Raw genomic sequence first — 25,306 nt, 5'->3', positions numbered from 1 at the left:
GAGTCAAGGCCAGGGGCAGCTCTTCCTAGCTGAGCCTTGGAGGGAGTGCTGGTGGCGTGTCCTCTACTCCTGAACAGCAGCCGGGGGGGGGGGGGGTAGAAGCGAAGGAATAAGAGGTGGGGAGAGAAGATGCAGTTGTTTGAAAGGGAAGGAGGGAGGGAGGGAAGCAACGGTAATAACACGTCCACCTGTGCACACGTCACACACACCACACACACACACCACACACACACGCGCGCGCGCGCACACACACAGGAACACAATCTTGGCTTAATGATGAAGAGCTCGGACCCTGGAATGGGACGGATCTGGGCTTAAATTAATTTCTGGCTCTGTGACCTTTGGTGTCTTAGTACCCTTACCCTCCACTACCTCATCTGGAAAATGGGGATAATACTGATACCTGCCTGTTGTTTGAGATGATGTTTGTGAAATTGTTAGCACGTTGCGTTGTTGACCCTTAATAGATGTCAAGTTAAACTAATTATTGAAAAGAATCAAGCCAGAGACTGTGCTGGTGCAGGAATTAGAGGAGGAAGAAGAGCCGGCAGAGCTGGTCCATGCTGCCCTGGCCATCGGTCCACCTGCATCTCTGTGGCACCTGTATTCTCAGCCCTGCACTGTGGCGGCCCTAGCTGAGCCACCTCCGAGCGGTGGGGGGCCCGGGCCCGAGAGCCCCAGTACCCTTGGCCTCCGGTAGTAACCATCCTCCACCTGCCTCAACCTTCACCCAGCCCCTCAGTGGGCTCTTCCTGCCTCTCCTACACTTTGTACCATTCTCTCCACCCCCACCCCTTTCTCTTTTTACGCCTGCTGGCTGAGGGCCCCCCTCCTCGGCTCCATCTGCTGCAAATCTGTCCCACCCGGCGTTTGCAACATTCCCACTGGCTCTGCCACCTGTCAGGTGCCGTCTGTTCTGCAGACCCTCCAAGAGAGCCAAGAGTCCCCCAGTGGACACCACCCCACCTTTGGTCCTCTCGCCTGTCTTCCTGCCTGGTGCAATCCCTCTATCTGACTAAATGAGGCAGGACCGAGCAGTGGGTCTTCCAGGTTCCACCTTTCGAGGAAGATTGGAAGTAGGACATTCCAGAAAGCTCCATGGTGGGGAGGGAGGTGCCAATTCTTCCTCTCCCCTCAGCCCTCACAGGAGACAAACCGGCGGGAAGCATGGAGCTGCTGTCCACACCCCACAGCATTGAGGTCAACAACATAACCTGTGACTCCTTTCGCATCTCTTGGACCATGGAGAACACTGACCTGGAGCGTGTCACCCATTACTTCATTGACCTTAACAAGAAGGAGAATAAGAACTCCAACAAGTTCAAACACAGGGTGAGTAGGGGGTACCCATACCCTTCAAGGAGTCAGAATAATGGGACACACTCTGAGATAGCTGAGTCAGAGAGACCTGATTCAAATCCAGACTTTTCTTGCTGTGTAATCCTGGGAAAGTTTTTTAGCCTCTCTGAGTCTGAGTCCCTTTGCTGGTGAAAAGGGGGTGACAATAATGTTGGTCCTCAGAGGCTTCAGCAAGGTGTTGCTTGCATGGTGCTCGACTCAGGGCCTGGTGCAGAGTGGACACCATCCTTGGCATCACAGCTGGGTCTTCAGACGGGGCAGGAGCACCCAGGTCGGTGGGCCATGTGGGCATCACACCTGGGGATGGCGTCAGCATTCACCAAGGCCCTCAGGAAGCAGACTTGTTGGCTGGCTGGATAACAAGGGCCGTAGGCAGGTTGAGGCCGTTTGCTTGGTCTTCCCTGAAGACGACTCTCCCCGCCCCCCGTCCCTCAAGCCCTGTGGTCCCCTCTGCTCCTGGCCCTCTGGCCCATTATTTGTTGGGTTTACAAAAGGAATGAGCTGGGCTAGCCAGGGTGCCCTTCCTGGGTTAGAGCTGGTGTGGGGGTGGGTGGGAGGAAGGTTCCCCTCTTCTCCAGCTGGCAGAGGAAGGGGGGAGAGTGAGGTGGGAAAGAGCCCGTTCCCACGACGACTGCTTCGTGTGGGTTACTCACCCTCTCTCTCTTTGGAACTGGCTCTCCCGATCTGGGTGTCTTTTGGCAGGCCAGTTGCCACGGTGACGTGAATGTTCAACACCACCCCCTTAACCCTCCCCCCAAAGAATAAGGCATATTTTCCCTTCCTCCCTGGCTTCTCAGCATTTGCAGTTGCCGTGGAGACGGCACAGCCGTGTGCAGAGCTCTCGAAGTCTCCCTCGAAAACGAAGGTCTCGCTGTCCTCAACTTTGCAGGCCTCCACCCCACGGGCCTTTCTGCTCAGTTTGCAAGAGAAGGGGCAGCGGGGGGTTCAGGAGGGCTGGTGCTGGGGACTGTCTGCATGGCATTCTCCATGACCACTGCTTGCTTCTGCAGGAAGGTGGTGGCCAAGGCACAGAGCCATTGAATCCTCCCTAGTTGCGGGAAGACGAGGGGCCGTTTGGGGGGTGGGAGGTCTGGGGCAATGCCAAGACAGGGTGTGACTCCCAGTTTGACTCTTGGCTCTCTGTCTGCCCCCCTACCCAGGATGTTCCCACCAAGCTGGTGGCCAAGGCTGTGCCGCTGCCCATGACAGTTAGAGGCCACTGGTTCCTGAGCCCCCGCACAGAGTACAGCGTGGCGGTGCAGACGGCTGTGAAGCAGAGCGACGGGGAGTACCTGGTGTCTGGCTGGAGCGAGACAGTGGAGTTCTGCACGGGGGGTGAGGCCTTGCTGTCTTGCTTTGGCACATCCGGTTTAGTTATGGTCAGGAGGGGCTTCATCTTAACCCAGCAAGCTCTTAGGACCATCCACTGTCCACCGGGCACCACGCCGAGACCGTAGGGAGATGCATGTGCATGAGACCCCTCCTGTTGGGGCCCCAAAGCCTGCTGTGCCATGCAGGAGGTGGATTCGGCGCTCCTCTTCATGTTGGCAATCCCACTTCCGTGAAGGCCTGGGGCTCATTTTCTGGTTTGGGGCAAGCATACATATATATTTTGAATTGTGGCAAAATACATGTAACATAACATTTGTCATCTTCATCATTTCTAAATATATAGTTCAGCAGTAGTAAGGATATTCACATTGTTATGCAAGCAATCGCAGAACTATTTTTTTTTAACTGAGTTTACACTGTTTTACAACACAGCTGTGCAAGTTTCAGGTGCACAGCTTCACCCCTCACCATCGTATCTACTACTTCACACCCACCCCCAAAGATCTGGTTTTCATGCATAAATCACCTGCTCATTCCCCCTGCTTCTCATTTACTCATCCCCCCTGCTTCTCATTCCCCCATAGCTCTGGTCTTCAGAAATTTTTAATTTTCCCAAACTCCAACTCTCTGTGCATTAAACAGCAACTCCCTGTTCCCCTCACTCCAGGCCCTGGCAACAGCCATTCCAATTTCTCTCTGTTGATTTCACTACTCTGGGGAACTTTTGTGATGGGATTCATACAGTGTTTGTCCTTCTGTGTCTGGCTTATTTCACTTAGCCTGATGTTCTCAAGGCCCATCCATGTTGTAGCATGTGCCACAATTGCCTTTCTTTTTAAGGCTGAATAATACCCTTTTGTGTGGCATTACTTGTGTGGTAAACATCTGGTTTATCCATCACCAGTCAATGGACTCTTGGTGGGGCAATCACATTTTGTTTGTCTTGAGCCTCCACTTAGCCTGGGAAAATGATCCCTATTCAATGGCCCTGCAAGCTCCCTTAGTAGAACTTAGCTTGTAAATTCCAGTGTGAACAAACACCAGGCTTGTTTGTACTTGGTCACTGATGACCCAGGATCTGCCCCACAATTTTCCATTCTTCTGGTGTCCACAGTGGGAACTGCTCCAGATCGCCCTCTGTCACTAGGAAGGAGCAAGAACATTCTTAGCCTCGGGCCTGCAGGCTACTGGCTCGAGTGTCTGCCAAGACCTGTGTCCCAAGTCTCCTTGAGCTTCTGTCTTTTGAGCTGTGCTTTCTCTTAGCTCAGCTGCAAAACCCCACTCTCTGGGGATGCTTTGGCTCCTTGTGGCGCAAAGTCTCTTGGTTTACCCTGAGTAGTTCAATTCCAACTGGGGAGCTAGGGATGGCTGCTGTCCAGTTTACCTCCTCTTGCCAGGCCATGCACCCTGGCCAGGGGTTCATCAGCAAGGAGGAAAGGGCACCTTTTAAAAGTTTGCACAAAGGCTCTCCCTTGGCTTCCAGCAGCCCTGCCTGGCTCCAGGCCCCAACCTCTGGCCTTGGCCCATGAACAAGGGCCTACTTTTACTCCCATATTTCCAACCTTCCCTGCTTCTCCTAGGCTGCTGAAGCAGACCCTGGTCTGCCTAGGCATTCACCTCTGTGAAGACCAAACTAGGTTCTCCGCAGGCTCCTTGAAAACCCCCACATGTAATTCCAGCTGGTGCCTGTGTGGGAAGTGGGCAGCCTCCTACCTGCTGCATTTGAGGGGCTCTCTCCAAAGGACCAAACATTTTCCCCTCTCAACCCTTCTTTTGCCTACTACCGCTTTCCACATGAGGATGGCCTTGGGTTACAGTCCCTGGGCCCCCGACATAACTATAACTGTACAGTCAGTCTCCTACCTTTTCTGACCCAGAGAGCCCTGGACCTCTAGCAAGGAGGGTGTGCAGGACAGACAGCATCCCATGACCCAGCCAGGCCCCAGGCCGTTCCTGTCTGGCTTCCCCTGAGCTCTGAGGATAGAGATAGGCCAGCCAGTGAGGGTGGTGAGCCCAGGGACTATCAGCTCACCCAGGGACTCTTGCAGATTATGCCAAGGAGCACCTGGCCCAGCTGCAAGAGAAGGCAGAACAGATCGCAGGCCGCATGCTCCGTTTCTCCGTCTTCTACCGCAACCATCACAAGGAGTACTTCCAGCACGCCAGGTAGAGGGGCCCCAGAGGGGCAGGTCTCACTTCTTCCCGCCCCTGCCCACTCCGCCCTGGCTGTCTGATGTCATCCCACATACTTGGTGGCTGGACCCTCCTCTGGAGTCCCCACACCCTCATATCACAGGCTGGCTGGGGGGCGGGAGCAGGGATGGCTGCTTGGGACTGGGGACGATCCCTAGGGGTGGAGAGGGCTGTAGGTGTGGGGATCCCTGGGACACCGTGCTAACAGACCTGGGTGAACTAGCTCCAGGGATTGATCCTCCTCTATGACAGCTTCCACTGGATTCTATTGCCAAAGTCAGTATCTCTCAATTCAGACCCTGGGTCCCAGGGAGAGGTGGTGAGAGGAGCATAGAGTAAAAGAATTCTGAGCGTGGACCAGGTCATGGTTTTCAAACCGTGTGCTCTAGGGAGGTGTCTCAGGGAACCCTTTAGGGTGGGCCAAGGGAGTGTTGAGGAAATCAGAGGATGAGGTTTGGTGGGCCCCATGTCTATCATGCAACAGAGCAGCCTCAATTTTGTCTGCTTATCACCTGCCAATGTATAATTTTCTTGGGAAAAAACAGGACTCTGCAGTACCAAAATGCTTGAAAATTAAGGATCTGCTTCAATACCCTGTCTACAGACAGGGAGCCTAAGGCCCAGAGGACAGCCAGGATCAGGCAAGAGTGAAGCTGAACCAGGCACTGCTCACTCTCCCTCAACTGCTGCCACTGCTCCAAGTCCTTATCCCTTTTGCATTGGGCTGGGGCAAACCACCATGATTTCTCTCTCTGTAATTGCATTCAGCGGGGGTAGGGTGATTTCACCTGATTCCAGGGTAGCGCGACCTGGCAGGACTAGCGTAGGTGTTTGTACTAGCGGTTTGTAGTGGTAGGGCACTGACCCAGTTGGGGCTCCTCTTATCAGCAAGGAAGAGAGAGACACCCATATGTGCTAGGATATAAAGATGAGTAAAAGCCCAGTCCCTCCTCTCTACAACCTCAGTTTAACTTATAGCACCAACAGATTGAACATAAGTATGTGTAATTGTTGAGTAAAATTCAATATCCTCATGTAGTAAGCAGTGATAAGTTTGTTGAATGCAAGTGTCTGATGTTCCAGGAAGGTTTTGGAGAGGAGGGGATACCTGTGCTGGGCTTTGAAGGATGATTGGGAGTTTGTTGGGCCAGGAGGAGACAGGTGGGAAGGGCAGCCCAGGCAGAGGGAAGAGTGCTGCAAAGGCTCAGAGGCAGGACCAACCAGGGACTGGGATTTATATGTGGTCCGAGGACTGTTACCTGCGGGTGTAGGCTCGATAGGAGGTGGGGCCTGAAAGACCAGATTGTGTTGGTCTTGCTTTTCGTGCAAGCCCATTTCTAAGTTAGGGAAGTGGCAAATTCAGATCTCTCCTCAGTGAAGGAGTGGGCTGGATCAGCCCATCTCCAACCCATCTCCCTGCTCTCATTCTGGAACATTCTATTTGTGACTGGTGGAGGCGGCAGCTGGTGGGAGAGCTGGGAGCTAGTCTCACTCTCTTCTCGACCACACACACACACACACCAGGCAAGCCTCAGCCCAGCTAACCAGCATTTTCTCTTTCCTTTGGCATTTCCCCCGGGTCGGCAGGACCCACTGCGGGAACATGCTGCAGCCGTACCTGAAAGACAACAGTGGCAGCCACGGCTCCCCAACCAGTGGCATGCTCCACGGAGTCTTCTTCAGCTGCAACACAGAATTCAACACTGGCCAGCCCCCTCAAGACTCCCCCTATGGCCGCTGGCGCTTCCAGATCCCCGCCCAGCGCCTTTTCAACCCCAGCACCAACCTCTACTTTGCGGACTTCTACTGTATGTACACGGCCTACCACTATGCCATCCTAGTGCTGGCGCCCAAGGGCTCCCTGGGGGACCGCTTCTGCCGCGACCGCCTGCCCCTCCTGGACATTGCCTGCAACAAGTTCCTGACCTGCAGCGTGGAGGATGGGGAGCTGGTGTTCCGCCACGCCCAGGACCTCATCCTGGAGATCATCTACACTGAGCCGGTCGACCTGTCCCTGGGCACGCTGGGGGAAATCAGTGGGCACCAGCTCATGAGCCTGTCCACAGCCGACGCCAAGAAAGACCCCAGCTGCAAGACCTGCAACATCAGCGTGGGGCGCTAGGGACTCCTGGGGAGCTGGGGGCCCGGGGAGAGATGACAGGAGGTCGCTCTGGTGGCCTAGGTTCAGGGAGCTGGTTTTCTCTCCCCTGCTCCCCCCTCTGTTCCCTCCGAACCATTGGTCTCCCCGCTCCCCCACCCCCTGACATTAGAGGCAAAAGAGGGTGGCCCTCTTGGTAGGCACCGCTCACCCAGGCTTAGGGGACTTGGAAAGGCTTCTTAGCCACGATAGGGTGCTGGGTGGGTTGGATTTCTGGAGATCTCCCTTTCCTTTGGTTTCCCATCCTGCTGTTTCTTGCCTCGTCCCTGGCCTCCATCCATGGAGACCTGATGCCTTGGGCTCTCCCAGGGAACCCACGTGTAGCTTGCCTGCTTCTGGAGGAGATGCAGCGAGCTGTGGGCACCCTTCCTCAGCCCCACCCACTGGCTCAGGGCCCTCCGCAGAGCGCCCGACCCTCTGAGTTAGGGCTCCCTGCTCCAAACCTGGCCATTCCCTCTATAAATAGTCTCCTTCACCTCTGTGACCCTGGGCTGCCTCTGCCCACAGCACCCTCTTCCTGCATGGGGAGAGCTGCCCCCCTTCTCCACCTGCCCTCCAGAAAGGGACTCTTTTTCTCGTGGCTTTGGGGACTCTGGGCTTTTAGGATTTTCCCCTTTTCTATCTGGAGATGGTGCATACCCCAGTGTACCTTCTCCTTTGCTCAGAGTCCTGGGGTCTGGAATGGCAGCCACTGGGGTCGAGGAGGGGGGAAGAGACCCCTGAGACCCAGAAGGACCCCTTCCTCAGTGGGAGTGGGCTGCCTCGTGCCCTGAGGGGGCCCGGGATGGAGCTAGGAAGGGTGGCTTTCCTGCAGAGCCCTGGCGCCCTGCCTGGCTGTGCGCTTTGCTCACGCTCTCTGCTGCGGTGCCCGCTGCACTGTGCCTGTGTGTGATCTGGACTGTGGCTTCCCTGCCACCCCCTCCCACCCTGAGCCTATTGGCAGAATCCCTTCCCTGGGGGATTCTTGGGGAAGTCTTTCTAGGGCCTGCCAGCATTTTCGCCTACTTCCTAATTTATATGGCCACAAAGGTGATGCGGGTGGACCCCTGGGACAAGCAGACCAGGTGGGGTGACCTGAAGAGATGCCGATAGAGGCAGCTAGCTGTTGGGGGTTGGTGGAAGTGATGTCAGGTGGAGGAGAGCAGTTCCCACAGTGACAGCCAGATTTCTGTGATGAAGGACAGAAGGGACCAGCTGGCCAACAAGGCCATACCTCGGCGAGGGGCAGGTGGGACAGCTGGTGGCCTTTTCTGTAGCCAGGGGGAGCAGTGTGGCAAGCTGTCCCCATAGCATGGGTCAGAAGGTCTGGGGACCCTGGAAGATGCATGGAGGAGAGGACACAGGCCCCAGGCCTGTCCCCCTCTGCTGACAGCATTGTTGTGGGGGTGGCCCCCTGCCCTCCCTTGGCCCCTGTGTCTGCCCTGGGCTGGGGCACACCCGCCTGTGCTGTGCTTGCGATGTGCTCAATAAACCGCCATGGCCTGAGCCCCGCCTCTCTTTGGGCTCAGGGAGGGTGGGCAAATTGTACGATCATGGGGAAGCATAAATGAGGGGTCTCCCAGGGCAGGCTGCCTGGTATCATCTCTAAGGGTGCCCCAAATCTTACCGTGGAAGGCAGAGTTCAGAAAACAAAGCCACACCCTGAGTTTGGAAGGGATTTTGGAGGTTATTTGGTGCTACCCTACATTTTGCAGATGGGGAAACTAAGGCCTCTTAGGGGAGACTCTACAGCAATCTGAAGGTCTAACCAAGGCCTCCAGGCCCCGTCACCCCCCATTGGAAGTTCTTCCCACTGCAGCAGCCTGCCTTTCCCTCAGACCCAGATGTTATTGAATTTCCCTCCCCCAGAGCCCAGTGTCCCCTCCTCCCCCAGCAGGGCGCCTCTTTGCAGATGTGAGTCACTTCTGCGTCTATTATTATGGACTTATTAAAATGATCCTCTGCTGGAGTGGAGAAGCTCCAGAAAAATCAGAGTCACCTCACTGACCTTGCCTGGCTCATGGCCAAATGTGTCATCTACAACTTGAGGCACAGCCTCTTTGGGCTAGGATGGAAAACTGAAGAAGGGTAAAGAAACCCTCCTGAAGGCCTACTATGTGCCATCAGGCTGGGTGTTTTCACATGCATCTGCTCTTTCAGTCTTTCCTGGGCCATATTATTTATTCCCATGTATTAGATGGAGAAAGTGAGGCACAAGGAAGTCAAAAGTCTTGTCTTACATCCAGGAGGTGACCGTGCCCAGAATTTGATTCAGAAGCTGGAATCTTCCCATTTCCTTGTCCTGTCTCCCCATGTCTCCGCCAGGGGCCATCTGGGACAGTAAGACTAAAGCATGTTCCTTCTCAGACACGTTGCCCTCCCCAGGGTCTGGCCACATGCTCCACTGACTGAGGCTGCGCCTTCTTCCAGAATAACACCAGGGGGCGCTGTGGAGTCGTAGATGCTGAGGAGGCTGAAAGGCGCAGTGGGCAGTGTGTGTAGTTCAGAATTCCAAGGACAGGGAGTGACCTCCCGCACCCTTCCACCTGTCTCTGGGTAGGCGCCCCTGCACCAGCTGATGGGTTTCCAGTCTCCCAGAGGGGCAGGCTTCAGCCTTCCTTTAGTGAACCCTTCAGGGTTTCTTAGGAGGAGAGGACTGGCTCTCAGTGTCCTCCTAGAAGGGGCTGAGGGGGATGAAGCAGGGTGGGGGTGGAGCTACATGCAGATTTCCTCCGCAGAGTGTGGTCTCATCCCTTCCCCAGACGCCCAGCCCTTGGCTGCCTGGGGCTGGTCAGACAGTGCTGGGCTAAGGCATTTGCTGGAGTCTGCCCTGGCGTCCCTTCTGTCCTTTGTTTCTCTAATCTGACCCAGTGGAAGGAGAGAGGTTTACACACACACACACACACACACACTTGCAAGCGCACATACACACACGCTCTCTGGGTGGATTTAGAGCACAGCCTCTTGCAACGTGAGGGAAAATCTTGGCCTGTAGTTGCCACGTCCAGCCGAGGGACCCTGAGTCAGCCTGCTCCAGTGCAAGCAGGGAGGGAAAATGAGGTAGTGGCCACCAAAGGGCGTTACAGGTGGGCTGTTCTGCTGTGCAGGCACAAACACAGACACACCCAACATATACACATGGTCACACACTCTCACTAATACACACTCCCTCACTCCCTCTACCCTCTCGCCCTTCCCCACAGAGGAACACCCACACTTCCCTGCCCACTCCTTCTGGGTCAGCATTTAAAAAAAAAATTCTGACTGGATGGCGGGTCTCCCAAAATAGTAGGAGAGGAGGTGCCAGCTTTGAGGACCCTCGCAGTTTTCTCTGTGTGTCTTATGTTAGTGTCTCTTCCCCATGTTCAAAAAAGAGTGACTGGGGTCCTAAGGTAAGGGGTGAGGAGGGACCATCTCCTGAAATGGAGGGAGGCCTTCAGGAAGCTGAGCTGAGGAGATTGGCCATAAAACAGCTTGGCCACAGCATCTGGAGGAGATTGGAACCAGATGTTCTTGGGATGGGGGCGGGGAGAGTGGGGGGCTGGGTGGGGGCTGAAGCAGAAGCAGAATGGTCAGCAGGAGGCAGGATTGGGGCCTCATGGCTCTCTGGGGAAAACATCTGGGTTGCCCTCTCCCCAACTCTCCTGAGTCAGGCATCACTATTTTTGCAAACTGGAGCAGCAAGCTTTTCACAGATCCTAGAATCGGCCTTGTCTATAGTGACAGTCAAACACAGGGTGTGACTTGGGAGGTGCCCAGAAAAGCTACCAGCTAGCCAGAGACATGTCTCCTGCTGCCCGCAAGCCCTGCCCTGCTGTGGGTTAAGCATTAAGCTCCTAATGCGCGACTGGAAATGAGTGTACCAGAAGTCTCCACTTAGCAGAGAGGAGTGCAGCGGACCTGAGACAGAGGAGAGGAAAAAAAAAGGCCGTTTATTTGCCAGAGCCTCTTATTTGCCAGGCTCTGTGATGGGCGTTCTTCAAAAGTTATCCCATTCCTTCCTTGGAACCGATGTCACCATCTCCATGTCTAGATGAAGAAACTGAGGTTCAGGAGGTCAAATGACTCACTGAGGGGCACACAGCCACCAAGGGGTAGAGTTTGTGTTGAGTACTGAGTATTTGTTTTCGAGCCTGTGGCCTTCTTATGACTGAGGATTGGGAGTAAGAGGGGGAGAAGGAAAGGGAATAAAAACAGAGTAAGGGGAAGTGCAGGGGCCCCAACTTTGGGGAACAGAGGCTGGAGGAGGGGGTAGCTGGCCAACAGTTTGATGGGTCCTGATAAGGTGTCCTGATAAGGGAGGAGTCCAGGGCTCCAGGCCTGGTGTTATCTCAACTTGCTTCTGGAGGTAGAAGTGGAGGGCAGAGTTTGGGACAGGTGCACCCCAGCAACCCCAGTGTGGGCCGCACACTTCGGGCCAGGTGCACTCAGGTACTTGGAGACAGTAGAGAAGAAGGGGTGCCTTCCTGACGGGAATCACCTGAGCTGAGGGGCAGATGTACTGGAGTAGGTCAGTCTAGCACCCTGAGGAAGCCAGAAGGTAAGGATGGGCTGCGCCTGCAGAATTCTGGATTATGTATCACTGGCCTGCAGCCAGCTTCTGGGCAGCCTCCACCACCCTGAGGAGGCAGAACCCCTCCACAGCCACTTTACTCCCCGCCCTCCTCCCCCAGCGGCCACCACCAGAGCTCTGGCCTACCTGCTGCCCAACAGCAAGCACTTGGGGTAGAGATCTGGACATCTAGGCAGGCCAGCAGCCCCGCTTCCTGGGGCCAGGGCCTTGAGATGCCGTGTGAACCTGCTTGGTGATCTTCAGGATCTACACCTGCCCCACCTGTTTGGGAGCTCACACCTGGATCTGGATTTGGCCTGATAGCCTCCTGTGCTGCTTCGGGCTGGTTTCCAAGATACTCAGTGCCTTTCATTACTGTGCTTCCCCCACCCCCTCAGGCCTGAGATGCTATGGTTCCCCAGTTGCCACTGGAGATATGCCCGGGGAGGGAGGCTGGCAGCATGGGGTCCTGCATCGTTAGAGGGGGATCAGTGTGTGGAGGTGACAGCCTGGCTCTCTGGGTCGATGCTGATTTGCCTCTGGTTGTGGTAATGCTGGGCGTAGAGACCCTGTTGGCAGTGGAGAACTGGAGTCTGCAGTGGACAAGGTTATGTTCCTGACTCCTTTTGAGCGCATGACTGTGAGCTAGTAGTGTGGGCCTCAGAGCTTCAGAGGAAACTGGAGGGCTGGTGAGGAGAACAGTGGCCACTGACTACAACTTCTCTCCCAGAGTTGCTGACCCAAGTTGGTTGGCAAAGTGGGTGGGGGGTCGTGGTGGCTCCAATGCTTTGGGGGCCTTTCTATTCTGCTCTGTCTGTCTGAGCACCCCAGTTAGAGGAGGTGGAGGCAGCGCGAGGCCATGACTTCACTGGAGCCAAAAGCAATGAACCTGGACCCATTACCATTTTCTCCTTAAGGGCCAATATGGGGCCCAGCAAGTCACCCTGCTCCCTGGAGGTGGATCCCTGCACAAAGTCCAGCCACCTCTGACACATCTGCCCGGTAACAGGCTGGTAAAAGACTTCTAGTCTTACTCAAGTCTCTCCAAGAGCCCCAGGCTTGGAGTGGACTGCCCCGCTCTCTGGACTCTGGGAACAGCCAGCCAGGCATAAAAACTGGGGTCCTCTCTCAGCTTTCTTTCCTTAAGACCCCTCTTCCAGGGACAGTGATAAGCAAGGTGCAGCGTCTGCCACACCGCTCACCTACAGTACGGTCTCTGACAGCACTGGGGTGTCCCGCACCTCTGGTAACAGAATTACCTTTACACCAAGAAGGTAAGAAAAACACCAAAATCCACATGTGGGATGTGCTCTGGCCAATTTTGAATTGGTGTTGTGAGACCTGAGGTTCTTAGGAGGCATCTAAAACAAAAACACACGTCAGCAGGGTCTAGGGTGGCTCTGTGCATGCCGACTGTCCATGACAGGGTAAAGCGGGCTTTTCTTATTGAAGAGCAGAAAACTGTAGCTGTTGAAGGCACAAGCACAGAGTTAGAAAGCTGATTTTTAAAAAAAAAATGAAGATTTTTTTGAGTAATAAAAAAATCAAATGGCAAAAAGGGGTAAATAAGTATAGAAATAAAGAGAAGGAAGAGAGCTCCTCTTTGCGGGGAGAGCAGGGATGTGGTCTCTCTCTTCCTGGCCTTCCCGCCATCTGGGGAGGAAGGTGGGAATGGTGGGAAGGAGGGGACTAGACAAGACACACTCTGGGCCACGTTGGGAGAGGGACCAGAGCTGGAATGTTTGCTCAGTGGCTACTGAGCTTCTGGCCCTGGTCTCCAAAGGAGAAAGACAGGTCTATCTGTTCTAGTCAGTGCTGGTTTTCTGGTTCCTGGTGGGCTGCCCTAGCTGGACATCCTTGTAGCCCACCTGCCCCTTGCCCAGACACGCAGACAGAAAACCCCAGTGGGCACCAGATGGACATACACTATCCCTTTTAACATACCTCCTCCCTTCTCACCAAACAGCCTCTTCACAGAATGTTCCACCCCTCCTGTTGTGTGGGAGGGCTGATGCATCTGTGTTTGTGTGTGCCTGAGTGTGAATTCACACCCTCAGGGGCCCTGGAATCGGGGAAGGAAGGGCAGCCAGCGAGGCCAGGTGTCTTGGCTGCAGGCCAGCCCTGGACACGGCGAGCCCGCACATCTGGAAGGAGCCTTCCCTTCTCCCCCCACGTCCCAGACAGCATCTGGCACAGGATATTGGCTGTAACACTTTCGGTTTATTGGCTGGGGTGACCTGGTGTGGCTGACCAGCCACTGGGCCTGAGAGAAGCCCTGTCTTGTTTCCCCACCCACCCCCCATTTCCCCATGTGGCTCCTATGGGACATGTATGAAAGTTCACGGCCCTGGAAACTGGGGGAAGTGAAGGCTTAACATAAAACCAAATCGAAGGTGGAGAAGGGGTGGGAAACGTCCATTACAATGTAGATACGCCACGGGCTATACACAATACAGCGTGTAGAGACGGGCAGGGAAGGTGGGTGGGTCCTGCTGACAGACCCTCTTCCCCATTGGGCCAGGCCCCCACAGAGGAATGGCCACTTCAAGTGTCTCAGTGAAAGCTTGGATTCCCTGGCCCTGGTGCCCCCACTCTGGTGGGGGCCGGGAGGAGGGATGGAGGGGAGGTGGCTCGTGAAGGAGTCCAGATCCCCTGCCTCTTGGGGACAGCCTTGCCTGGACCACGGGCCCTGCTGGTCCTGCTGCATGGAGGACAGGAACGGGGTGCCCGCCTTCTGCCTGCCCCCCACTGTCCAGCCCAGTGACCAAGGGCACAGGCCTCCATCCCCACCCCAGGCGAGGGCAGTGGTCACTTCCTGCTATGCAGCGTGTCCTGGAACTTGGTGCTGGTATACCGCAGGTGGAAGCCTTTTTTGGTGATTGTGTCATCCGAGTGGAATTTCACCAGGACAGAATCTCCTGCTGAGTACACCTCCTCGGGAGGCTGATGGAGGAAAGAGATGGGTGTGAGGCTGAGGCTGAGGGGCCAGGCCACTCCTCTCCCCAAGGCCCCCAGTCTTTACCACATCCCTCCAGCCCCTTGAAGCAGGGGGAAGCTTCACTAGTGAGAGTCTCGAGGGGCACTTGGAGGAGGCAGAACACAGCAGGTGGAAGAGCCTGTGTCAAGTTCATAGTCAGACCTCCATTCTAAAGCTGGCTCTGCTACTAACCAGTGGGTATGTCCGCTTAGGCGAGGCCCTGTCCCCTCTGGGCCTCATTCCCTCATGCGTACACAGGAACAAAGACTCTCTGCTCTTTAAGCCTGAAAATGCTGGTGGGAGAGCATGGCTGGGGAAGGGGTTGCCAGGGGCCAGGCTCTCTCTCTGAGTGGTTGACCTTTCTCTGTCCCAGTCAGCTTTTGGAGAGGACTGGACAGCCCAGTCCCCCAGACCTGGACCTGGCCATTCCCCTCCTGCCCACCCTAGTTTTGACCATGGCCAGCTTCAGAGGAGGCCCTTTCCTAGACTCTTGCAAGTCCCTCCTCACCTCTGTGCAGGAGCTCAGAGTTGGAGCTGCCCATGGGGCCCTCAAGGCACGAGGCACAGTTCTGAGACCCGGGACATGTCCAGCAACTGTGCCAGGAAGCCCTGACAGGACCAGGTTCCCTCCCATTGGCGGCTGGTGGAAGTCACCTGGGGATACTCGATTTGGTGTGACTCACCAGATGTCCTACATCAAGGGAATTACAAAGGGCAAAGTGGGCAGGGGCTGCTGGCTTGGTAGCCAGGGATCCCAGAGTGGCTGAGATGGGCAGGCAAGTGAGTTCTCCCCTTGGTTCCTTCCACCCCCTGCCACCTCCCCACCCTGCCCAGCCCTCGCCATTCAACAAAGGCCGAAGCTCTGTTCCTAAGAGGAGACTGGGCCAATGCTGGTTCCAACAGCTGCTGCAGCTTCTGGGAAGTGGAGCCCAGGTTGCCCTGGAGCGTAGCTATGAGAGGGGAGGCACCAAGGAGGTCGTGGGGGGAGGGTGGTCTGAGTAGGAGTGCATGTGCAAAGTGTATGTGCGAGTGTAATGGAGAAGGGAAGATGGCATTCTCTGAAGGAAAAAAGGAAGAATGGAAGCCACACGTTCTGACTGGGAGGAAAATAATTCCACCTTTGTGGAATTATTTGTGTCCTTGGTTAAAATCACATCCAGCAAACTTTTGCTTGCTGCTTTTAAAAGCGCCTTTAAAGGACCAAGAAGTGCTGCCCAGTGTCTGCTTGGACAGCAGTAGCAGCAGCTTTGGGGCAAGCTGGCCTTTCACCAAGAGGGGAAACTGCAGTGGAAGAGGGGCGTTTTCATGGCTCAGCCAGAATGGCTGGTTATCGGGGTTGACTGTGGCCTCTCTCTGGCTCTTGTCCTAAACTCGTCTCCCCACTCCAGGCCTGGTGAGCTGCCTTGGGACAGGGGAGGGAAAGAGGGGGGCATCCATTCTTCTCCCCAGAGGCCAGCTATCCTGTAGGCCCAGACAAGCTAGTGCTAAGCAGGCTGGGGTCAGGGCAGGGTGTGTCCCAGAGGCCGTAGGAACCTCAGTGTAGGCATATAAGGACCTGGTTTTCTGGCTGGGGACAGCCCAGGGCAGGAGGAGGCTCTATGACCAGCCATACACAAGGCTGGGTCCTGGGCTCCTTCAAAGGATTCAGGCACCTGCTGCCTCCCACGCCTGTAGAGGCACTGGGCTGGCGCTGGGTCTTTGCATTGGGGCCAGAGGCGCACACGCGGGGGGCCTTACCCCAGAGCCGCAGTAGCGCCCCAGCCTGGGGGCCGTGCTGTCATAGCCGTCGAAGAGTTCCATGTAGTCATAGCCGCAGTCCGTCTCCTCCTCCACCTCGAAGGTCTGGAACACGAGCTCCACGCCATAGCCCTCCTCTGCCACAATGACCCACTCGCAGTCCACCCCCCCGGGGTAGTTGTTGTCACCAAACTGCGCGTGGGAGTAAAGGTCCTTGGTCTTCACCTCGGCCCGCACCTGGCCTCCACACTCTGGGGGATGACAAGATCGGCCACCGCTCCCTGAGCTCGGCTGCCAGCCAGGCACTGCGCCTCACCATGACAACGAGCCCTCCCGGCTAGAGGGGGCAATGGGGAAGGGCCACAGGGCTGGTGACGGGTGGGTTTGGACCCAGCCCAGGACTTGGCTCAGAACAAGTGCGCTGCTGCTCTACCACTGGACAGATGCCACGGAGGCCCACCGACACACCAGGGTGGAAGGCAGCCGGCACGGAGGCCCTGGGGAGGGCATGCTTGTCAAAAGAGGGCATTGCTAATTTGCTGCAGCTGATGGCTGTCATGGAAGAATGTGAGCCTCGCATGGCCAGACCTTCCATTCTTCAGAGGGAAGATGTACATCTGGATTTTATGCAAATACTCCTGATTTTTTAAATGTTGGCTTAATTTTTTTTTTTTTAAAAAAACACAGCATGGGCCAAATATAGCAGGAGATGGAGTGAGCCAGATGGAGTGCTGGGCCTCCAGTTTGTGACCCTGTGCTGGGAGGGGCAAAGGAGAGCACCGGGGCAGAGTCACCGGCGGCCACTCTCCTCCCCAGGCCCCCGGCCTCTTTTGGACACCTGGTGCTCACTCTCCTTGAGGGGTGGGGGTGGGGGTGGGAGAAGGCGGGTCAGGGCTTGGGTCGGGGACAGAGGCTGTGGACCCCCCACTTCTGGGGACTCCCCAACAGATGGTTAAACACCCGTAAGGAACCTGTGAAGTCTCCATTTGACATCTGTGGTCTGGCACAGACTGGGCCTTTCTCACAGCCACGTTGTTTCCATGTCACTGTCGACCTCACACCCGTTGCTCTGCTAAGGAACTCGAGGTGGCCTGTATATACCCAGAGCTGTCCTGGGGTCATGGCTAGGCCTGGGGTCCTCCCCTCATAGCATGACCCCCTTATCATGTTTTGCTCCTATGTGATTATCTGTGCTGGTCTTATCTCTCTCCTGGACTGTGAGTTCCTGGGGTGGGTGGGGCAGGCGGGCTCCACAGATTCAGTGCTGTGTGGCCTCCCACTCTTCTTCCACAGGCCAGGACTCAGAAACAAGGTTGAACAAAGTAACACAGTAAGCTCCTCAAGGGTTGAGGTGTCTACTTCATTCATTTTTTTGTGACCAGCACTTAGATTGTTGCCTCAGATTTGGAAACATTAATAACTATGTGATGGGTGAACAAGCAAATGTGGGGTTGGATGTGGGTGGATGCTGCACAGTGATGCTTCCTACTACTGGGGATTCCGGTGGGTTCCCTTCCTACCCGGGGTTCCCTCCACTGCCCTGTACTTTCTGACTTTGTTTCCTCCTTCACCCTTCAGCTCTTGCGTTCTCACTGGGCCTGGCCCTCAGCACCCACTGTGTCTCCACCCAGGCCCCAGGCGGTCCGACTGTGCCTGCACCTCTTTGTCAACCCCCCACCTGGAGCCCAGCAGTTTCCCTCAGAACGAGCGACAGCTGCCCAGCGCCCTGACCCGAGGCGCCCTTACCTGTGGAGTGGGCCGCCTGAAAACCCTTCCTCTGGACAGAATTGTCAGAGTAGAAGCGCAGGAACATTCGGCTGCCTGTGGCTAGGACGGGCTCAGGCTTCTTGCTCCCACAGAAGCGACCCAGGACGGGAGCCTTGACGTCATGTCCATCATACACCTCCAGGTGGTCATAGGTACACTCAGGCTGGGACTCAATGTCCATCTCCATGAAGGTCTGAAGGGCCAAGGGAGGACAGAGTTAGGAATATGCAGGGGACAGGTGGGGTGGGCAACAGGTGGCCCTAAACCCAGACCTCCAGATCCCAGCTCAGGCATGTTGGGGGGCTGCTCTGTCAGGCATAGCAGTGACAGAGGACCCAGGAGTGGGGCAATGGCAATATACCCCAATGTATACTGGGGAAGGGTCTCTGTCACAGATGGAAGCCCTGTGGGCTGAGCCTGCCCACCCAGCCTACAGCCTGCACAGCTTTGGGCAATGAGTCTGAGTGATGCAGGGATTTGGAGATAACAGGAAACCATTGACAGCCAGATGGCATGGATGAGGAGCCGGGGTGCCCGTCCAGGCTGGGAAGTGGGCACCTTACCAGCTTGACCCGGTGCCCGGGAGTGCTAGAGATAGCCCAGGTGCACTCCTTCTTGCTGGGATATTTGTCAGGCCAGTTGGGGCTGGTGATGGTGCCGCTGGTGGATGTCACTTTGTGGTCACAGCCGGCTGTGCAGAAGTGAGTGAGGGGCAGGAGGTCAGCAGGGGTCCCCACGCCTCCTGTGCAGAAATCACTTCCCTCTTGCCCTCTTCTCCATTCTCTTGTCCCCCACTTAGCAGCTGGATGAAAGTTCACATTACTTCTTTTCCATTCAGCTCCCACACCTGGGGAAATCTAGCTGCCACCAGGCAGCATCTGTGGACATGGCCACCACAGGGGCCTGTGCAGGTCCTGTGCAGACCCCTGGCCTTTGTGGCCATGTGGCCACGCCACCTCCGCCCTCTGCGGGGCTGTGCCTCTCTGATCTCCTGCTATACCCCCACTTTCACGGAAGATTTTGGCACCTGACTCAGTTCTCTCTACCCTTTTCCTGCTGCATCCGAAGTGATATCAAAAACACACGATGGGGCCTCCCCAGTGGCGCAGCGGTTGAGCGCTAGGCTGTGAAGCTGCCTGCAGCCTCTGCAGCGCTGGTTCGATCCCCGGCCACCGGGCAAGGGTCCCACATGGCGTGGCAGACCTCTCCTGCCGCCCACTGCTCCCCTCAGCAGAGCATTCCATCAGTCTGCCTGTGCTGTTCCCTGCTCTGGCTCTGGTAAATTTTCTCACCCTCCCGTGCTTCTGACTGTACCCAGTGCTTGTATAAATAAATAAATAAATAAATAAATAAATAAATATTTTTTTTAAAAAAACACACACACGATGGTCCTTCCAACACACAGACCTCTCCGGCCCCTGACCTCCATGGCTTTGTTGATTCTCATCTCCCTTCTTCTCCAGGCACACCTGCTAGTGCCTCCCCCTGGGGCTTTGCCATCACCCACCATTTTTTGACGCTACGAATGTACTACCTTTTCCAGGGCTCCCTCCCTTTCTTCCAGGGTGCTCAGGCCTTCACTTTCCCTTCAAGGGTAATAGAGAATCTTCATGGTCTCCATCCTTCTGATCTTGCCCAATGTTTCCTCCTTGATGGACTTCACCTGCTCCCCTCTTCAGCTGGAGGACATGGTGGACCACCCTGATACCCCAACTGCTCATCAACAAGCTATGCATCTGCGACGCCATCTTGGAAACCCCATCCATGGTCTCCAGCTATACAGGCCCCAAACCATTTGACATTCTTTGGTGTCCTTCACCAGCTCCATCTCTCACCTCCTTAGCAGCTGCCCTCTCCTCAAATCTCAGCCCCTCTTCCCCACCTAACTTCCTGCCCCCTCGAGAAAACCAGATCCCTCAAATATCAACAACTTCCTTACCCCAGCTCCAAACTGACCTCTCTGCCACCACGTTCCCCCTCTCCTCTCTTGGAGAAGGTATTCTTCCTCTCTAGTAGGAATGAATTTTGTTTTTGTGAGCTGGAGCTCTTTGCCGCTCATAACCCAGGCACCCCAGTACCACACCCCACCTACCTCACTCCCTCTGCCAGCTCTGTCAGTCTACAGACCTTCCTAAGCTCCACCCACCCTAAGGCAGCTCTCCCATGGCCCCACCTTCCTCTCGAGCTACCATCCTCCTCCCAGCTAACCTTCAAGAGAGCTTGCCAGCCTGGGTGTTCAGTACTTATGGCTCCTTGATTCACTGCAATCTGGCTTTTGCCTCACAAACTCAAATTTAAAAGCCCGGCCTCATTACTCACTATCATCCAGCCTGACAAGTCCCACTAAGAAGTGGGCAGTCTGGACAATGCTGGGCTGGGAGGAGAAAGGGACCGGGGGTGCAGGAGCATGGCTGTGCCAGTATCAGGGACTCACAGGATGCCCACACAGCCATGTGGGGGGTAGGCAGGGGGGCAGCCATCCACGGTGGCCTGGGGCCATGGCTGTCCACATCTGACCTGTGAGCTGTTTCCATCACTCATCTAGATTCACAAGTGTACACTGACTACCCTCCCGTATTTCTGTGGGGTCTTCCATCCTCTAATTTCCTTGCACACCTCTTCTGTCCCCCATGGATGGCAAACTCTTTGGGGGAAGAAAGACTCCTCTCTTGAGCTCCCTGTAGAACTCTGCACAGCGCTGCACCCGCCACCCACGTTTAGCAAATGCACATTGATGTGTGACCAGCCTAACACTTGAGTTAGGAACCATAAGTGCTTCCAAAGTGAATCAGAGCTCCAGGTGGGCCATCTTCCCAAGAATTTTAAACCCTCTCCTGACTATCTTGTTGATGCTGATGCTAAGGGTTCTTACGCAAAAGCCTCTTTTTTCAAAGAGACTAGAGAGAGAGAATGCAGGTCAGATAACAATTGAATGTTATCTAAAGAGGCTGAAACATGTGGGAGCACATGAGCCAGGAAGTCCGCCTATGGGGGCTCTGAAGGGATGGGCTGGAAGCCCTGGCCTGTCTGCTGGGTCACTGCGGAAGGCTTCCACTCTGTTTATTCTGGTCAGCAGTTTATCTGTTTACGCTATGGCTGTAACCTTATAAGACTCTAAGAAGAGGCCTTTGCCAGGCAATGTGCTAATCGCTCAGAGCAAGGCATGCAAAGCAGGCACATTTACATCACCTCATGGGCGAGGAAATGGACAGAGGTGAGGTGACTTGCCCAAATCACACAGACACTGGCGGCAGAAGAGCCTGCATTGTGCTGCCAGGACAACGTGTCCCAAGCAGGCAGGGGTGCGATGGAATAAATGACTTGGGGCAAGCCAGTGTGCTATTGTGTCCCAGGAGGGACGATGATACCAGGGATGACATGAGAGCTGTTTTCAAATACCCACGTCAACGTCAGGGAGGCAGCAGCCCTGCTCTGGGTGTCCCTGGGATGGGAAGTGTGTCCAGTGAGGTGATGGTGCTTGCTGCCCTTGGGAGCGGGCAGCACTGCATCTACGTGTTACCCAGGAGCAGACGGAGGCACAGAGAGGAAGTCAGCTGCTCAAGGGCACACGGTAAGCCAAGCAGCAGGGCTGGGCCCGGCAGCTGGCTCCATTCGGGTCCTACCCCACCTCTCTGCCAGAGGAAGGTCTTTGTCAACAGGAAGACTTGGCCATGGATTTTAAGGAGTACTAACCACTGGAACAACCTAAAAACAGAGCCCGGGGCAGCTGGGAGCTCCTCCTCCCCTGGTGCGCACGGCAGAGACCAAGACAGGAAGTTTATGTGACTCGGCTACAGCTGGGGTCGGGGATCTGCTGACCAGGCGGGAGGCCAGAGAAGTGACTGAGAGGTCACTCAACTCCTTGAGTCCAAACAGGCCCACGGAGGTGGCGCCTCTGAGCTGCAGGTGTGGGCGGGCTCCGGGCCGCACTTACCTTCCTTGCAGTCATGCTTGTTGTCGTGGAGGACGAAGCCGCTGCGACACTGACACTCGTAGCTGCCGAAGGTGTTGACGCAGTCCTGCTGGCAACCGCCGTTGTCCTTAGAGCACTCGTCCTTGTCTGCAGGGGGAAGCAAGGGCAGACCTGGGTCTGTACCGGCCGGGGTGCGGGTGCCCTGGGGAGTGGGGGCCGGGTGGGGGTGGGGAGGGAAAGGCCGAGGCGACGAGGGGTCCGGGGCACTGCGTGAAGTGGAGCCAGTTGAGTAGGACCCAACTGTGGGGAGAGAAAGTAAAGTGGGAGGCGGGGGGGTTGGGGTCCGGAACTGACCAGCATGGGCACCCTCTACCATTACCTGCTTACTGGACAGACGGACAAGTAGAAAAACAGACACACGGACAAGCAGACTGCAAGAGAAAGAAGCAGGACACAGGGGTCCCTCTTTTACTTCACAACAGGAAATGTCACAGACACCATCAAAATGGGAGGGGGTGGGGAAGGGAAGGCCGCCTGTCCACGTGCCACGTGAGGGGGACAGGGCAGGAGGAGAGCACCAGTTCTGTCCGGCCAGAAGGAGGGAGGCCGGAATGGCAGAGCGGACGTGGGGGAGGATGGGCACCGAAGCCCCATCCCATTCTGTCCAAGGTGAGGTTCCTGAGTAACAAGGGTCCAGAGGCCTGGCAGGCCTCACTGGGGGGTCCGGTTTCTTTTCTGCACTCGGAATTTGAGCTGGTGGGGGCGTCCCCGAGGGGGCTGCAGAGCTGGCTTCTTTTCTGAAACGAGAGAGAGAAGGAGAAAAGGGACCAAGGGGTGGGGGTGGAGGGCAGGGACCAGGGAGGGAAAGTAGTGAAAACGAGATCCAGGTCTCAGCGGAGGGTCCACAGGGTGGGGCAGGAGGACAGCAGGGACATACATGCAGGATGGCCATGTCCGGGCAGCCAGGTCTCGGAGGGCAGCAGGGGGAGGAGGCACAGCAACAGGGGACAGAGGAGGCCTGGAGGGTGGGTGTGGGGCCTGCAAACTAGGGAGGGATAGAAGGAGTCTCTGTCAGAGGGGACCCATCCGGGGGAAGGGGGCTTGGGGAGACCTCTGCTCTCCCATTCTTGCCGCTGCAGCAGGAGACTGTTAGACGCAGACACACGCTCGCAGCAACAGGCCCACGGACATAGGCCCCCACATGGACAGACTTCCAACATGGCAGCACAGGTGTACACGGATACCTGCACAACACACACACAGCCCACCTCCACAGACACATGGGGTCACCCCCATCACTGTCTACCTGTCTGTGTACACATGCACACAAGAGATACACACTACCTGCTCACTCACACCTACGTGTGAGGAAGATGCTCAGGTACAAGCACACATGCAAAGCTGCACATACGGGCACTCAGGGACCTGACAAGAGTACGAGACACACACGAATGCAGAGACCAAGGCTCATTAGCCTCTGGACCCGAGCTCGTGGCCTCAGGGGAACATACAACACTGCACAGACACAGAGAAACACATGGGTACAGGTGTGTGTGTGTCAAACCTACATATTCTCCAGTCTGTCTGTCCATGCTTGTTCTGGGACTGTCTGTCTGGCATGTAGGCCAGCACTCAGGGAGCGTATATGGATCAGCTAGACACCCAGATTTCCAGAGGTGAACCTCTAGGTAGAAAGATGCTCTCTGGCATTCAAAAGGTGAGTTGGGGTGTGACCTGGGGACCTGTTTCTGCTCTCTATCAGAGAGGGGCCCTGGATTGGAACACTGGTTTCCAGAAAGTCTTGCTTCTCCAATCCATTCTCAGGTAGGGCCACCAGAACCTGGGGCCAAGAGGTAGTGACCCCCAAGTCCCTTCTCTAGGGCCCCATCTCAGAGAAATTACACAAGGAACCTTCACTGAGAGCCCTGTGGAAACTGCTTTTGCACTAGCCCTGAAGGAAAATGGGGGTGATGAGCGCCCCACAATCTGTCTTAGGGGTTCATTAAGGAATCTGCCTGTGACTATGCTGGGAGTTTCAGCAGTCCCAACTGATGGAATGAGGAAAGGTTTCCCTGAAATGTTTAACCCCATTCCTTCCTCATATTTGTATCCCAAATACTCGATAGAATTCATGGCATATAATAGGGGTGAAAATAAATAATTGCCTATGACTGAGTGAGACAGGGTGGTGAGGAAGGCCTGCTGTAGCATCCTAGGGAGGGTAGGGGAGTGGGCAGCCTCACCTCAGAGCCAGGGATCAGGATGCAGGAGGAACAGGGGTGGGGGGGTGAACATGGGCCCACACAGGAGATGGCACTCACCCTCCAGTGCCAAATGCCCCGGAAGGTGGCTGGGGTCAGACTGAAGGTCTTCAGGCTTTTTCGTCTTCTTGGCTTAGGGTCTCCTCGATGGGTGTCCCAAAAGTCCAAATAGCCCCCCTCCTGGGGGGGCCAGAGTCAGATGCCCCATGCCCTGAGGGTTAAACCTTGAAGCCCACTGGTGAGGTAGCTTCTTGTTTGATGAGCAGTGCATGTGTGTGTGTGTGTGCATGTGTGTGTGTTCAAGCTGTGGGGAGGGTAGGCATGGGGTCCTGCCAGGAAGAGCAGTTAACCTTGGGAGGAGAGCCCTGGGCTCTCTGTCTTTCAGATTGTGCTGTCCCCTCCCCATTCCAAGACTGGGGCAACAGAAGGGCAGGAAGAGACAAGAGTAAGCAGGTAATGGTTTCACCGGGCCAACCCCACCCCTGAGTAGGTGTTACATCCCTCCAGCACTGTGAAGAACTCCTCATAGGAGCTCCAGGGGGGCACAGGGAGGAAAGGAATTTGTGTTGCAAGGGGAAGGTCTCAGCAAGCAGAGGGATGGGGCTGTGGGCACTTTAAGCAGGACAGGGTGGCTGGCAGTGCCAAGCAGGGAACCAGTGCACAGGGGCAGTGCATGACATTCAGGTGGGGCAGGCAGGGGTGCAGGGTAGTCACATAGGAGGGCGAGGATGCAGGACCTGGGCATAGGAGGGGAGAAGGAAGGCAGCAAGGACTCGGCTGTGGGCTTCTGGTCTTCCTGCTGCCCCAAGCCCAGCCCACCAGGCATTCTGGAGATGGGGGTCCCTGGGCTGCTCCCCACCAAAACTGGCTACCAGCCTTCCACTCTCCCCCACACTTGGCCCCATGGAGCTCCTTCCTATATTGCTGTGTCCTGGGGGTCCTATTGCTTTTGGAAGATGACCAGCCACCTCCCAACCTAGCCCCAGGGCAGAAGATTGAGAGATTAATCAAGCAGGGGAACATGTCCTAGGACCCCTGGAGGTCCAGCTCAGAGGCTAGGCAGGGGCCTGCTGACTAC

The 25,306-nt window shown here is 55.8% G+C and overlaps 2 protein-coding genes across 6 annotated transcripts in view; one reads left to right on the top strand and one right to left on the bottom strand.

The window, feature by feature from the left end:
• Positions 1 to 1,149: 1,149 nt before the first annotated feature.
• PHYHIP (phytanoyl-CoA 2-hydroxylase interacting protein) lies at positions 1,150 to 7,006 on the top strand (the record flags this gene model as incomplete). The annotated part of the gene is made up of 4 exons (XM_084244954.1): positions 1,150 to 1,332; positions 2,520 to 2,694; positions 4,740 to 4,857; positions 6,472 to 7,006. Exons 1-4 carry the CDS (start codon positions 1,168 to 1,170, stop codon positions 7,004 to 7,006), a joined length of 993 nt encoding a protein of 330 aa, XP_084101080.1. The 5' UTR covers positions 1,150 to 1,167.
• A 7,375-nt stretch (positions 7,007 to 14,381) lies between these two features.
• The window catches only part of BMP1 (bone morphogenetic protein 1), a gene marked incomplete at both ends in the record, with an annotated part of 39,237 nt that continues 28,312 nt past the window's right edge, over positions 14,382 to 25,306 (bottom strand). For 4 of the 5 annotated variants that reach the window (XM_084245966.1, XM_084245964.1, XM_084245965.1 and 1 more), the window contains 5 exons: positions 14,382 to 14,516; positions 16,288 to 16,538; positions 18,034 to 18,247; positions 18,618 to 18,745; positions 21,989 to 22,114. In XM_084245966.1, coding sequence (XP_084102092.1) covers positions 14,382 to 14,516; positions 16,288 to 16,538; positions 18,034 to 18,247; positions 18,618 to 18,745; positions 21,989 to 22,114 — 854 coding nt within the window. Of the gene's footprint in view, positions 14,517 to 16,287; positions 16,539 to 18,033; positions 18,248 to 18,617; positions 18,746 to 21,988; positions 22,115 to 22,678; positions 22,765 to 25,306 lie in introns of those variants that run through there. The other variant, XM_084245968.1, reaches the window with a different exon arrangement.

Source organism: Talpa europaea, assembly GCF_964194135.1.
Source record: "Talpa europaea genome assembly, chromosome: 10".
NCBI lineage: Eukaryota > Metazoa > Chordata > Mammalia > Eulipotyphla > Talpidae > Talpa > Talpa europaea.
This window is presented reverse-complemented; position numbering and strand designations above follow the sequence as displayed.